The following is a 12,600-nucleotide window of genomic DNA, read 5'->3' as shown; positions in this document are numbered from 1 at the left end:
ATTGTACCGAGAGAAGTCATCTACAATGACCAGGGAAAATTTCTTACCACCCAAGCTCAGCGGCTGGACTGGTCCGAAAAGATCCAAGTGTAGTAATTCTAATGGACGCTTGGTTGAGACTACATTTTTACTTTAAAAAGATTTCTTAGTTTGTTTTCCTTGCTGACAAGCATTGCATAATTGATCCTTTTCAAACCCGAGTTTGGGCAATCCCTCAACTAATTGCTTTCTTGCTAATTTGGCAAGGAGGTCCATGCTTACATGACCAAGTCTCCTATGCAATAGCCAGGAATTATCTTCCTTTGACACTGAGCATATATTCTTTAAAAACTTATTTTCTAAGTTTAGCATGAAAACGTTGTCGACACGAGGTGCAGTTAAAATCAACTTATTTGTTTTACCCTCGAGTATTCTACACTCAGTGGCATCGAATACAACCTTTCTACCATTGTCACATAGCTGAGCTACGCTCAGTAGGTTATATTCAAGTCCTCTGACTAGGGAGACTGACTCAATAGTAGGATTACCTCCAACAGTACCTGACCCTACTATCTTACCCTTTTTGTTATCTCCAAAACTTATATTTCCACCTCGTTTATGCACAAGTGTGATGAACTGAGTTTCATCACCAGTCATATGCCTTGAGCATGCGCTGTCAATGTACCACAACTTTGACTTCTCAGCACACCTCAGGCTTACCTGCAATACAACTAGATATTTTTAGGTACCCAAGTCTTTTTGGGTCCTCGTTTGTTAGGGTCAGCAGGTGATACATCATATTTAACTTTATGATGACACACATTGATAGTGTGGCTGTTCTTCCCACAGAAGTTACAATAAACTTTTCGTTTGGGATACCTTACATTCTGGTCAGCACCTGGGTGCTGAGCATGCCAGCATACCTTTGTGGTATGTCCTTTTTTTCCACAGAAGTCACACTAAACATTTTGCTGAGGATTCCATCTCCGCTGACTAGTACCTGAGTACTTAGCGTTTGGATAAGACTTTTTCTTAGCTGATGTATTCAACTGGTTCTGTATTGTTATGATGTCATTCCTCAGTTTCTTGGAATTTGATTGGACTTCAGAGACAAACCTATGCATGATTTTTAAATTTTTATCTTGACTAGTATTGTCTTGGAGAAGATGTCGGAGGTCACTGAGTTTGACCTCTTCAATCTCATCACATCGCCTGTTGAGTGCTCGTATTTTCTTATTGCACTTTTGGATAAGTATATAGAGATCACTCAGGGCATTTATCATTTCATTTCTGAGTAGAGACATTACCTCAGTTGAGTGTTCCTCATGGTCAGATCCACCAGAGAGGTCAGCTTGCTCAGAATGGCATAGGTCAACAGATTCGTCAGCCATAAAACAGATGTTTGCTGACTCAGTGGCATCGGCTTCTGACGAGGTTGACTCATCACTATCGCTCCAAGTTGCCACCATTGCTTTTCTACTGCCCTTCTTATCTTTCTTCAATGTAGGATACCTTGATTTGATGTGCCCAGCTTGATGATATTCAAAACAGGTAACTGGTTTTGAGCTGTCTTTCTTGTGTCTACTGTCACTTGACTCAGCTTTGTATTTGTCATTTTTCTTGAATGGCCTTTTGCTGTATTTGTCATTTTTCCAAAACAGCTTCTTCATTTTTCTAATGAACATGGCCATTTCCTCATCATCTGATGAGTCAGCTTCGGTTGAGTCAGCTTTCATGACAAAAGATTTTTGCTTCTTGTCCTCAATCTTTTCTTTGACCTCAAAGTTCTTCATGGAGATCTCTTGGGTCAGTAGAGATCCAATGAGCTCATCATACTTGTACGTGGTTAGGTCATGAGCTTCTTCAACGGTTGTTTTCTTTGCTTGCCAGCTTTTGGAGAGACTTCTCAAGATTTTCTTCACCTGTTCTTCCTCAGTGAAGTTCTTGCCGAGTCTCTTGAGTTCGTTGATTATATTGGTGAATCTTGAATTCATTTCTGAGATGCCTTCATTGTCATTCATCTCGAACAGCTCGTACAATCGCATGTGTTGATTCACTTTTGGCTCATTGACCTTGCTGGTTCCTTCATAGGTTACCTCTAGCTTCTTCAAGATTTCTTGTGTTGACTCACAACCTGAAATCTTATTGTATTCTGCAGCATCTAGAGCACATTGAAGCATGTTTATAGCCGAAGCATTATTCTGTAATTTCTTAAGGTCATCCTCTAACCACTTAGCCTCGCTTTTGACAGTTTTTACTCCATCAATGATTTCATAGGGAAAAAAAGGGCCTTGGACCATAGCTAGCCATGCACTCATATTTGTTGCCTGAATGAAATTTTTCATCCTGTTTTTCCAAAACGTATAGTTGGCCCCAAAGAACAAAGGAGGCCTAGTTATGGATAATCCCTCAGGGAGTATCTGAGTTGTTTGATTTCCAGGAAGAAAACGAGTGTTGTTCTCAGCCATTACATGGATCAGCTCAAGATAGTTTTATCTTGATTAGTGAGCTATTAGGCTCTGATACCACTTGTTGGTCCCGTGTAACGTAGTGGAGTTAGTTCCAAGGGGGGGGGGTTAGGAACTAATATAACTTTTTCTTAATTAATGCTGACTTAATTTAAGATTTTATGATTTAACTTAATTTCAGGTCAGCAAGGCTGAGTATGATATGAGACAGCTTTAGACAGACACTGACTAGAGCTGTTTCAATCGTGAGTTGGGAAGTAACACTTAAGTCAGTTTCCAACTCAGTACTCAGATTACTCAGCTTCAGTGTGTACAAATAATTTTACTGAGTAATGTTAAGCAAGCACCGCATACATATATATATCAAGAGAAAGGGTTAGAAGTTACTCACCAGACTTATCCTGGTTCGGCCTCTCCGCCTACATCCAGTTCCCGGAATCCTTCCGAGCTTTTTCAATCCTCTACTGAACTCTTTAAAGGTAGAGCACAAACCTTTTACAATAGCAACTGAGTATGCAAGAGTACCGTCCTCTATTCCTCTACTCAATCCTATCTACCACTGAGTACTATAACCGAGTACTCAGCTTCTCTCTACCACTGAGTACTCAGCTTCTCTAACCTTTTACAGATGATACAAGATTTGTTCTCACTAAGTGAAGAACACTTTAGATGAATAAAATCACTCTAGACTTTTACACAAAAATAGGAGTTGGTATAAAAGCTTGCTTTTTCTTTTGAGACAGCTTCTATTTTGGATTTTGCAAGTGAATTGACTTGATAAAGATTTGCTTGTCTGTCTTGTATGCTTGTGTTTGATCCAAGTGATGAATTGGCCTTTTTATAGTGATTCTTGAGGCGTCAATGATTTGAATCCTGATATAGCCATTGTGGAAAAACGGTCTTCATTCGTCATCACTTGGTCAGCAGTCAGAGCTGCAGGCCAATCCTGTCTTCTATTTTCGTCAGGAGCCAGGTTTGTCTTTTAACGCCAGGTTTGTCTTCTTGCGCCAGGTTTGTCTTCTAGTAATTTATCAGATGGTCCATGCTTCTCGAAATGGTCCTTCCGACAGATTTCTGAGTCTTCTAAATTTTGCTCAGACCTTGTCTTCCAAGTTGACGGATCATTGACGCTGACCTGACGACTACTCAGCTTGACTCATCAGCTTCGCCTTCAAGCTTTTCTGAAGAAGACATTTCTTTCGCATAAGCTGAGTTGCATTTTACTCAGCTTCTTGCATCTGCTGACTTCGTCTTGACTATCTCTTATAGATTTTTAGTTCCTGTTCTTATTACTTAACTTACTCAACATTGAACAAACACATTAGTACAATTAGGTCAAAGCAATTAAATTTAATTTTTTAATCATGGGATTAACTTAAATAATTTTGTCGAATCAAAATCATGTGGAAAGGTGTTTCAAAAAGTTTCTCACATCTTCCTTAACTGCCCAGCCACTCTTACAGTTTGGAACCAATCGTCTATGGAGGGAAGTCGTTAGAGTTTCGCTAAGTTAGATTTCGACAACTAGTGGTCGTCTGCGATTCATAATTGTTCTCACGAAGCTGCGGGCAACTAGGTTACGCTACAGTGGTTCATCTGGCATGGTTGTAACCAGCTGGTGTGGGAGCGTCGCTCTTTCATACCGTCAGAAATTGCATCTAGAGCTGCTCGTTTTTTGGAGTCATGGAGGTAAGCCCAGACTCGACACAGTACTGCTGTCCAAACTAAACTAGTAACTCGAAGTGTCTGGAATGCACCGGTGGCAGGTATTAAAGTAAATTTTGATGCATCTGCCAGGCTAGGTGAAGACAAGATCGGTATTGGAGCCACTATTAGAAATTCCCACAAGATGTTTATAGCTGGCCGATTTGTGGCGACGGTAGGGGCTTTCTCGCCGACATTGGCAAAGGCAATGTCCTGCCGTGAAGCTCTTAGTTGGATCAAGCAACGGGGAAACAATGGGGTTAGTGTGGAGGAAGATTCACAATGGATTATCAATGTGTTACCGCAAGGTGATGATGATCATTACTCTAGTCTAGGACTAGTTTTGGCAGATTGTCGTGACCTTGCCAAGGCGATTCCGAACCGTAGTTTTCATTTTATCCATAGAGAGGCCAATCGAGCAACCAATGAAGCTGCAAGATTGAGATTCCACGCCTCATCTTTGACGGTAACATCTTTTATCCTTCATTCTATTGTAAGTCTGTTGGCTGATTAATTTATTCAATCATTTTCAAAAAAACTATTTTTTTATTTTAATTAAGTTTTATGCTCATAAACGGAGGTTTAATATGATAAAAAAAAATTGGTTCAAAAAAAAAATATGATAAAAAAAATTCATAATATGTTTGTGATACAAAACTAGAGACTTAATGCATCAAAAAAATCAGAATTATAAAGGGTCATCCAAGATGTTTTTTTTCCATAATAATACAATTGATAACTTCAACATAATTGCCCTTTGTCTCCCAAATGATAGGAAGTATGAGATCACATTGGACTGCATATTCATGTAACTAAACAGGAATAATTAGTTATATCCTTATCATTGTTACCTAGTAAAATTTCATAATCTCAATGCCACACTAGCTACTTTTAAAAGAAAAATAAGTACCATATTTGAATTGTGATATGAGAGATTTTAAACACGTGTGCAATTATAAAGTATACTATATATACAGTGTATTGATAGTAAGCTACTAAGTTTCTTTTGATAACTCGTCAAAAAAAAAAAAGTTTCTTTTGATAAAATTAAAAATTAAAAATTAAGTAATGAAAAAAAATTAAGTAATGAAAAAATAAGTATTGAAAGTATTCAACAATAATATAATTGTTTAATAAATATTAAAAATAAATATTGAGTATAAAATATTAATTAAGGTTAGTTTGAATGGTCAAAAATCTCAAGTCGTTTAAACTAAATCTCGAATACGTTAAGTATTTGTTGGAAAAATTTGGAATGCTAGAATGCAGCCTATCGCAACTCTAGTATAGATACATTGAAGGAAAGAATTTAGAAGATGCTACAATGTAAAGACAACTTGTTTGTAGTCTTATCTATCTCACTTTAACGAAACTAAATATCATATGCACTAAGCATGGTGAGTTGATTTATGTAGAATCCAAAAAAGACTTGTTTAGAAGCTATTCGAAGAATCTACGATATGTTCAAGATATCATTGATTAAGGTATACTATACAAGAAAGAAGGAAAGAGTGAGGTACACAAATATTCTGACTGATAGAGGTCATGATACAAAACATTGAACTACAGGTTACGTGTTTACTTTTGGACCAGGACCCATATCTGGGTGCACAGCAAAATACAACCTACAGTTTCCTTATCGAGTAATGATACAGGGTGACAACAACAACAATTCAAGAATTAATGTACCTAGCTAATTCAACTTATGATAGATCTTCATTAGTCAATTGATTACTACGTATAACTATACTATGATAATCAACTATTTACTTGACTGAGAATCCAATGCTTCATGCAATAACCAAACACGTAGAGGTGTATTATCACTTCATTCGAAAAAAATTCTTACGTGAAAATATAAAAATGCACCGAGTAATAACACAACCTTTCAATCCGCTAAGTTGTTGTATTTACTCTTTTTTATTACCAAAAAAAAAATTAAGGTATATGTATTAAAAATTAACCAACTTTCAGTTTTCAAAATCTGATCATATATATCAACAATAAATTGACTTAAACATGAGTTTAAATTCTCTGGTTGACAGGGCTTTTAATCCAAGTTTAGAATCCTGATGAGCTTCTTCAAGTTTTCAAAGCTTCTATACGTTGTGCAAGTTCTTTCAGTACCTGTAAGATAGGAAAAGAATAATTAGCTAGGCTAATTAAAACTGTATTCTATTTCTATTCCTAGCATTTCCATTTAGCAACAAAAATAATGGTCTTGTGGTCAAATAGTTATTAGCTGATTACATTACTTGTTAGTTGATTACCGTTTCGGTTAGCTGATTTGACTAATTAATTGTGTAAATTTGTTTGATAAAACTTAACTGATTGCTAATAGCTGTTTGTGTAAAATGACAAATAACGATATGGTAAAACCTTTATTTGGGATTAAAGGATAGTAATTAAGAATAAAAATGTCATTTAAAAGATATGAAATAATAAGCTAATTAGCTCGTAAAAACCGCTTTTTCAAAATTAGCTTTTTGGACCCAATAAACTGTTTCAAACCTCTCTTCAGAGTGTGTTGGACTAGTCAAAACCCCTAAAATGACTCAAACCTCTAATTTTAGCTCAAAAAAACATCTTTAAGCTTACAGTCTTTGTTTCTTCAAGACCTATTTCCAAAGATTTGATTTTCTGTGAAGCAAAAGAGAGCATTCAATTGAATTAATCCAGTATCAGAGATTAAAAATAATAAGGTTGTAATAAATAAATAAACAAGCAACGTCTCACTAAGTTTGTTTGTTCAAGTACAGCTTCCAGTGCTTGAATCTTTTGTTTATTCTCCACAAACTTGTTTCCCTCACTTTCTATATCTTCTTGTCCTTTCACTTCTCCATTCTTATACAATTCAACTGCTGCACAAACTGCCTGCAACAACACCAATTTGGCATATATTTTAATAAAACTGAAATTTTTGGTTAATAGACCTGAGGGTGCATATATAATGGTTATGAGTTTAATTACAAGGAGATATTCGGTTGTAATATTCCAATTCTATGATGGACAAATTAGTAATTGAACAACTAGATTTTTATCTATAAATCGAGTTATATGGTGATGGTCACTAGGAGAGAGACATTCTATGAATTATTTTCAACTAGTGTCAGAATCGACTTTTCATGCATAACATGTAGATTCGGACAAATTAGGCGAAAGCTGGTGGACTGCAATGTACAGTTCTGATGGGTGGTACCAGCGTAGAAGGAGTGTGCAAGAAGCGATCTTAAAGGTTGGCAATAGGGTAAAAGTGAATCGAACAACATTAGAAATTGAGAAGAAATGATTGGACTATATTAGTAAGGTAAATTTTCGATATATGTAGATACATTTTAAAACCGTAAAGATTAAGAAATGTAATTGAATCAAATTCAACAATATCTATACCAGGTTGTTATAGGTTTAAGAGTAGAAAAAATAAATAAGTTACCTGAATTATTTCCACTATTTTAGGATTGTTCCAAGGTCCTTTGTCACTAAATAGGCAACCTCCATAATCAGAACATGTGCAGTTTCCTCCAAGAAAGCTAGGCAAATTACTGTAAAAAATGATATTAAACCGCAAAGGTTACTCCTGCCAATTGCAAATGGTTTAGGCACAAAAATAAGTATAAGCCATGCCACCTTGCATCAATAACTTCATGCAGATTGTTTAGGTAGTTGGATCCGAGCACCTGAAGTTGTAAACTCAGTTCATTTTAAACAACATTACTTCTCTAATGCTATCCATATGGTTCTAGTTAGCAGTGGCAAATACAGAACTACTATATTGGAACCATCCTTGATAGGAGTAATTCCAGCAGCCGGCCTGGGGCAGGGTTCCAGGCCTCTCCCTGTCTCCGCCCCTGCTAGTTAATGAAAATTACTTACGTGAATCTTTGCTAAAGTGCGAGCATCAAGAAAAGCCCTAAGTGCTTTCCACAGCATTCTGAATCCAGATCCAGCATTCACTATAAACAGCTGATTTAGAGTCTGAAAATTTTGAATTACATGTATTCCATTAATCTTGCTAATGCAATATAAAAGGACTCTAGGTACTAGTTTTGTATATATATACCTCTGGATAGTAATTGCTATCAATCTTCTGAATTTCCATGAAGAGACATCTAGCAGGCTTTGAGAAATTAGACATTCCCTAACCATAAGTCAAAAATATTAATTACCAATTAAAATAGTTCTTACTAATTAGGGATGACAACGAGTACATGTTTCACAGATATCCGATATAAAATATGAAGTTATGATGCTTGCTTACCACTCCCTTGACATCTAAAATACTTGTTGTAGAGGCAATATGCTTGGCAGCAGAAACAGCACAAGCAGGAAACCTCAAATTTAAGGTTTTCTCTTGTTCAGAAACATGGTACTTTACAAATCTTTCAATGCTGCTTACTTCATTTATTATATTAAAGTCTACCATTCCAATCCTTTCTATGTATAATGGCCTTCCATATTTATCCACTCCATGATATCCATGAGGATACCATTTTTTTACCTTTGAGTATTCCTCAAACTTCAATTCCTACACCAACTTCACACCTTATCAATTAATGTATTCCTCAAAAATATTGTTTTGCAAAGAATTTGATAATTAAGAGAATAATTTACCTTTGGAATTGCATCAACCTTATAATCATCGCGCCACTTCAGATAATTAACGAACATATCCTTGGCTTTCGAAAGATCAAAGTCTCTCATTCGAAGAAATCTGAAGTTACATAGTCATTTTTAATTAGTTACTATGTTGCACAGAAATGGACACAACCCCAAAACCCCAATGAAGAAGAGTTTCCGTGCAACATAGATTAGTTATATATAACAAAAATCAGGAAATTAAGATTAAATATAGTTAGTTACCTTAAAAGAGTATGATAATCGTTGTGCTTGCCGAGCAAAATGCCATCAAGAAAGAGCAATTCACGAAAAGATTGAACAAAATGTTCATCTTTGGGATCATGAGCTCCTTCAAGGACTATCTGCAAGCTTTGGCTGCTTCTTCTTTTCTTCATAGACTTTAAAGGATTACTTAAAATGGACTTAATGCCTGAACTGTATGAAGATGAAGATGAAGATGAAGCCTTGTTCTCTTGTTGAGATTCTTCTCCTTCACTTCTTTGTATAGCTATTTCCCTCAAACAATCCTTGGATTTAGACATATTTGCAGAGTGAATGTCTTGTGTATGGAAAAAACACTTGTTCTTATGTTATGTCACTGCATTTGGTAGAGGATTTGACAATATTTGAAGATATACTGTCATTCCAATTGTATTTAGGACTTCAAAATCAAGTAATGGAAGGAAAGTAGCTAATTATAATATAAATGAAACAGAAAAAGAAGATTTGATGCATTAAAGCAAAAGTCATATATATATTATTGTGATGACAAATCATTAAATTAAGAATGAACGTAGGAATATGAGGATGGAAAAGTTAGAAGAATAAGAGAAGGCATCTCATGTTATGTAATGCTTTGTCTTCCAATATTGGATTTGTCTTTGGAATATATTGATTTTGAAGGAAACTCCTAACTTAATGTTTCTCAAATCAACATATGATAAATATGTGAAAATTATCCGAGAGTTACAAAGAGATCTAATTTCAGACAACTTTCACATAAGAAGTAAATAAACAATTACTTAGGATGTCTTGTGACCGTATGTTAATGATCCGGATAATGGTTGACGCAAATATACCCATATGCGAGGCCAATAAATGAATATTCACATATCGCTAGACAATATGTGAGAGAACCGAAAAGTCAGAGTCGGCCCTGGACATAGGTCAGGAGTGCAGTCGTCGAGGACCAAAGGGGCCCAATAAAAATTTTTACTGCATATATATATAGTAATTTTTTTTTTGTGTTATAAATGTAGTTATACTCATTCAAACCTAAAATTGGACTTAATAATATGATATTTTAGATCTAAAATGAGTCTAAATTTCTATTTTAAATTTTTAAGTTCAATTTTTTTTTTATTAACGGTCTTTTATCTCTTATTCGCCTAGACCCATAAAATGTCAGGACCAGTCCTGCGAACAGTAACAATAATCTAAAATGTCTCCTAACTGTGTCACTAGGATTCAAATGATTAAATGCAAATTGAGCCCATGTGGGCATGTACCTAGAGAAGTCTAGCATGATCAAAATCGAGGAAAGCTAATACACGTGGAGGTTTTCTAATGGGATAAAACGATCCTATAATAGAAAGACGACAGCCTAAAACCCTATAACAACTTATTAAATAAATGGTTTAAGTGAATCTTTCAATTATGCTTTAAATTCTATCATCCATTACTTGTTGTTATGTATGAAAGTGCTTACGCCACCTCTCATGCTTTACAGGAAAGCTCTTGGATGGAGAGAATCACTTCTCAACAACCACATGATCTTTAACATTATGCTCCACGAATCATTAGAGCATATCCTCCTTCAAGAGAGTGAGTTTGATTTTAATGTTGTCAGACTTGGACCATCGACCAATCTGACTGGTTGGACCATGAACTGGTTAAGTCTCTAATTTAAGTCATGTTGTTTTCAACAACTTGGTAAGAATCGGGACCCACCGGTCCAATCGGGACTCGATGTGACTCTAGCTTTTATTTTTTTAAAACAAAAAATTAATTATATATAAAAAAGAAAAAGGTAAAAAAAAAAATTATTACTTTTGGAAAATTTTGGATCTTAATTCTCAATACTTTAATAGTTCACTGATTTTTTTTTCTCTCTACCTAAACAATAAAAAGCTTAATTTTTAAATATTAATAGTTTGATGCGGAAATTATTGTAATCATACTGAAATATGGTGGTAGTGATACATCCATAGAACTTACAATTGAAAAAAACAATTTCAACGGTTTACAATTTCAAATTAACTATATATATTATTTATTTATTTATTTATTTATTTATTATGTCATCCGATCTGATTAATTTGAATCATTTGGTTGAACCAAATGACCCATAATCCAACTATAAATCTGATTTAATGTCTATTTCGGTTATGAAAAAATTAGATTTTATGAGCCGGAAGATGGCAAAATAGAAGCCTCGGCATTTTTAGAAAAATCTAGAGAAATTTACAGAGAAAATCAATTTTAAAAAACTATCTACAATTATATAAAGTAATAACTTGAATTATATCAAACTAACTAAATTATTATTTTTTCCTAAAAAAAAGTAAATTATTATTTTTAATATATTTTAAGGATATGGTTTTTTTTGGTAGGAAAAGGAAAAAAAAAAAAAACCTAACCCGGGATTAGCCTAGGGAAGCTAACCCCCAGCATATCATCCAAAATGAGAGAAGACAGGAAATCAGGAGGAGAAGAGGAGGTTGTAACTCCCAACATCCTCTCATGGCCCTCTACCGCCAGACGATCTGCCACCATATTCTGTTCTCTGAAAATATGGCTGAAATTGATGGACTCAAAGGAAGAACACATCCTTCTAATACCTTTGATTAAATTTTGGCTATTTAAACAAATAGCATTATCATCAGAGATCATTTTGATAGCTTCTAGGTTTAAGGATATGGTTTATTAAGTGGGTTACTAAACCCAGCCCCATTTTCACACTTCCAGCCCCGAAAAAAGACCTAACCGCCCTTTGAACAAAAACTGAAAATTTGGATCCCTCCCAAACTCTCTCAAAACTCATTTTCATCCGAATCAAAGACAAAACGTTTGATGGAAGACAATCCGTTATCACCGAGAGTAGACGGGAGTGATGCTACGTCCGAAGTCGAGGTATGTTTCCGAATTAACTTCCTTGCATTTCTGTAATTTGATTTGGAAAAAAAAAATATGGTTCGGCACTCGGGCGTGTGAGCATCACGCCCCACCACATGGTCGGACGTATGAGTATCACGTCCCACCATGTGGTGGGGCGTGATAGCCACACGCCTCACCATGAGGTGGGCCGTGATGTTCATACGCCCCACCATGTGATGGGGCGTGATGTTCATACGCCCCACCTCATGGTGAGGCGTGATGCTAACACGCCCGAGCATATTTGTGGCTGTTTTTCGGGTTTAGACACCGAAACGCTATAGAAAAGTCACATTTTGATACAAAATGTTCGTTATTACTCATTTACAGGAGGTTTCGTGGGAAGAATTTGACGGAAACGGCATAGATTACAGCTCGCAGTTTTTTCCCAAACAAACATTTCAAACATATCATGAAGCTGTTAACTGGGCAAAACAGACGGCAATTGGGATCGGGTTTGAATCTTGTGTTAACAACAGCGTCGCACAAGACGGGGCGCAAGTCAAAGTGGATATTGGTTAAATGTGCTCGCGGTGTTAAGAATTATAAAAGGAAAAAGGATGTGGATATGGATGTTATACTACGGAAGAATACAAAAACAAAGTACTGTGGTTGCAAATTCCAGATAAAGGTTATGGAAATCGGCGAATTGGGCGGTTGGGTGGTGAATGGGATTCCT

The 12,600-nt window shown here is 35.7% G+C and overlaps 1 protein-coding gene across 1 annotated transcript; it reads right to left on the bottom strand.

Annotated features, from left to right (window-relative positions):
• Window positions 1–6,063: 6,063 nt before the first annotated feature.
• LOC136218981 (phosphatidylinositol/phosphatidylcholine transfer protein SFH11) lies at window positions 6,064–9,491 on the bottom strand. Its single transcript, XM_066006171.1, has 10 exons — window positions 9,012–9,491; window positions 8,763–8,862; window positions 8,410–8,676; window positions 8,212–8,289; window positions 8,025–8,126; window positions 7,779–7,828; window positions 7,585–7,693; window positions 6,888–7,025; window positions 6,750–6,791; window positions 6,064–6,278 (listed from the first exon to the last, which is right to left on the bottom strand). The coding sequence occupies exons 1-10, from the start codon at window positions 9,308–9,310 to the stop codon at window positions 6,234–6,236; spliced, it is 1,230 nt and encodes a 409-aa protein (XP_065862243.1). The 5' UTR covers window positions 9,311–9,491; the 3' UTR covers window positions 6,064–6,233.
• Window positions 9,492–12,600: the final 3,109 nt, after the last annotated feature.

This window comes from Euphorbia lathyris, chromosome 1, assembly GCF_963576675.1.
Source record: "Euphorbia lathyris chromosome 1, ddEupLath1.1, whole genome shotgun sequence".
Taxonomy (NCBI): Eukaryota; Viridiplantae; Streptophyta; class Magnoliopsida; order Malpighiales; family Euphorbiaceae; genus Euphorbia; species Euphorbia lathyris.
Note: the sequence above shows the minus strand (reverse complement) of the source record. Positions and strands in the feature narration are given on the sequence as shown.

Coding starts and splice junctions, on each gene's coding strand:
- LOC136218981 (XM_066006171.1), bottom strand. CDS start 9,310: ATGTCTAAATCCAAGGATTGTTTGAGGGAAATAGCTATACAAAGAAGT. Junction 7,694..7,778: donor CATGAAGTTATTGATGCAAG/GTGGCATGGCTT, acceptor CATTTTTTACAG/TAATTTGCCTAGCTTTCTTG. Junction 6,792..6,887: donor TACTTGAACAAACAAACTTA/GTGAGACGTTGC, acceptor TTTGCTTCACAG/AAAATCAAATCTTTGGAAAT.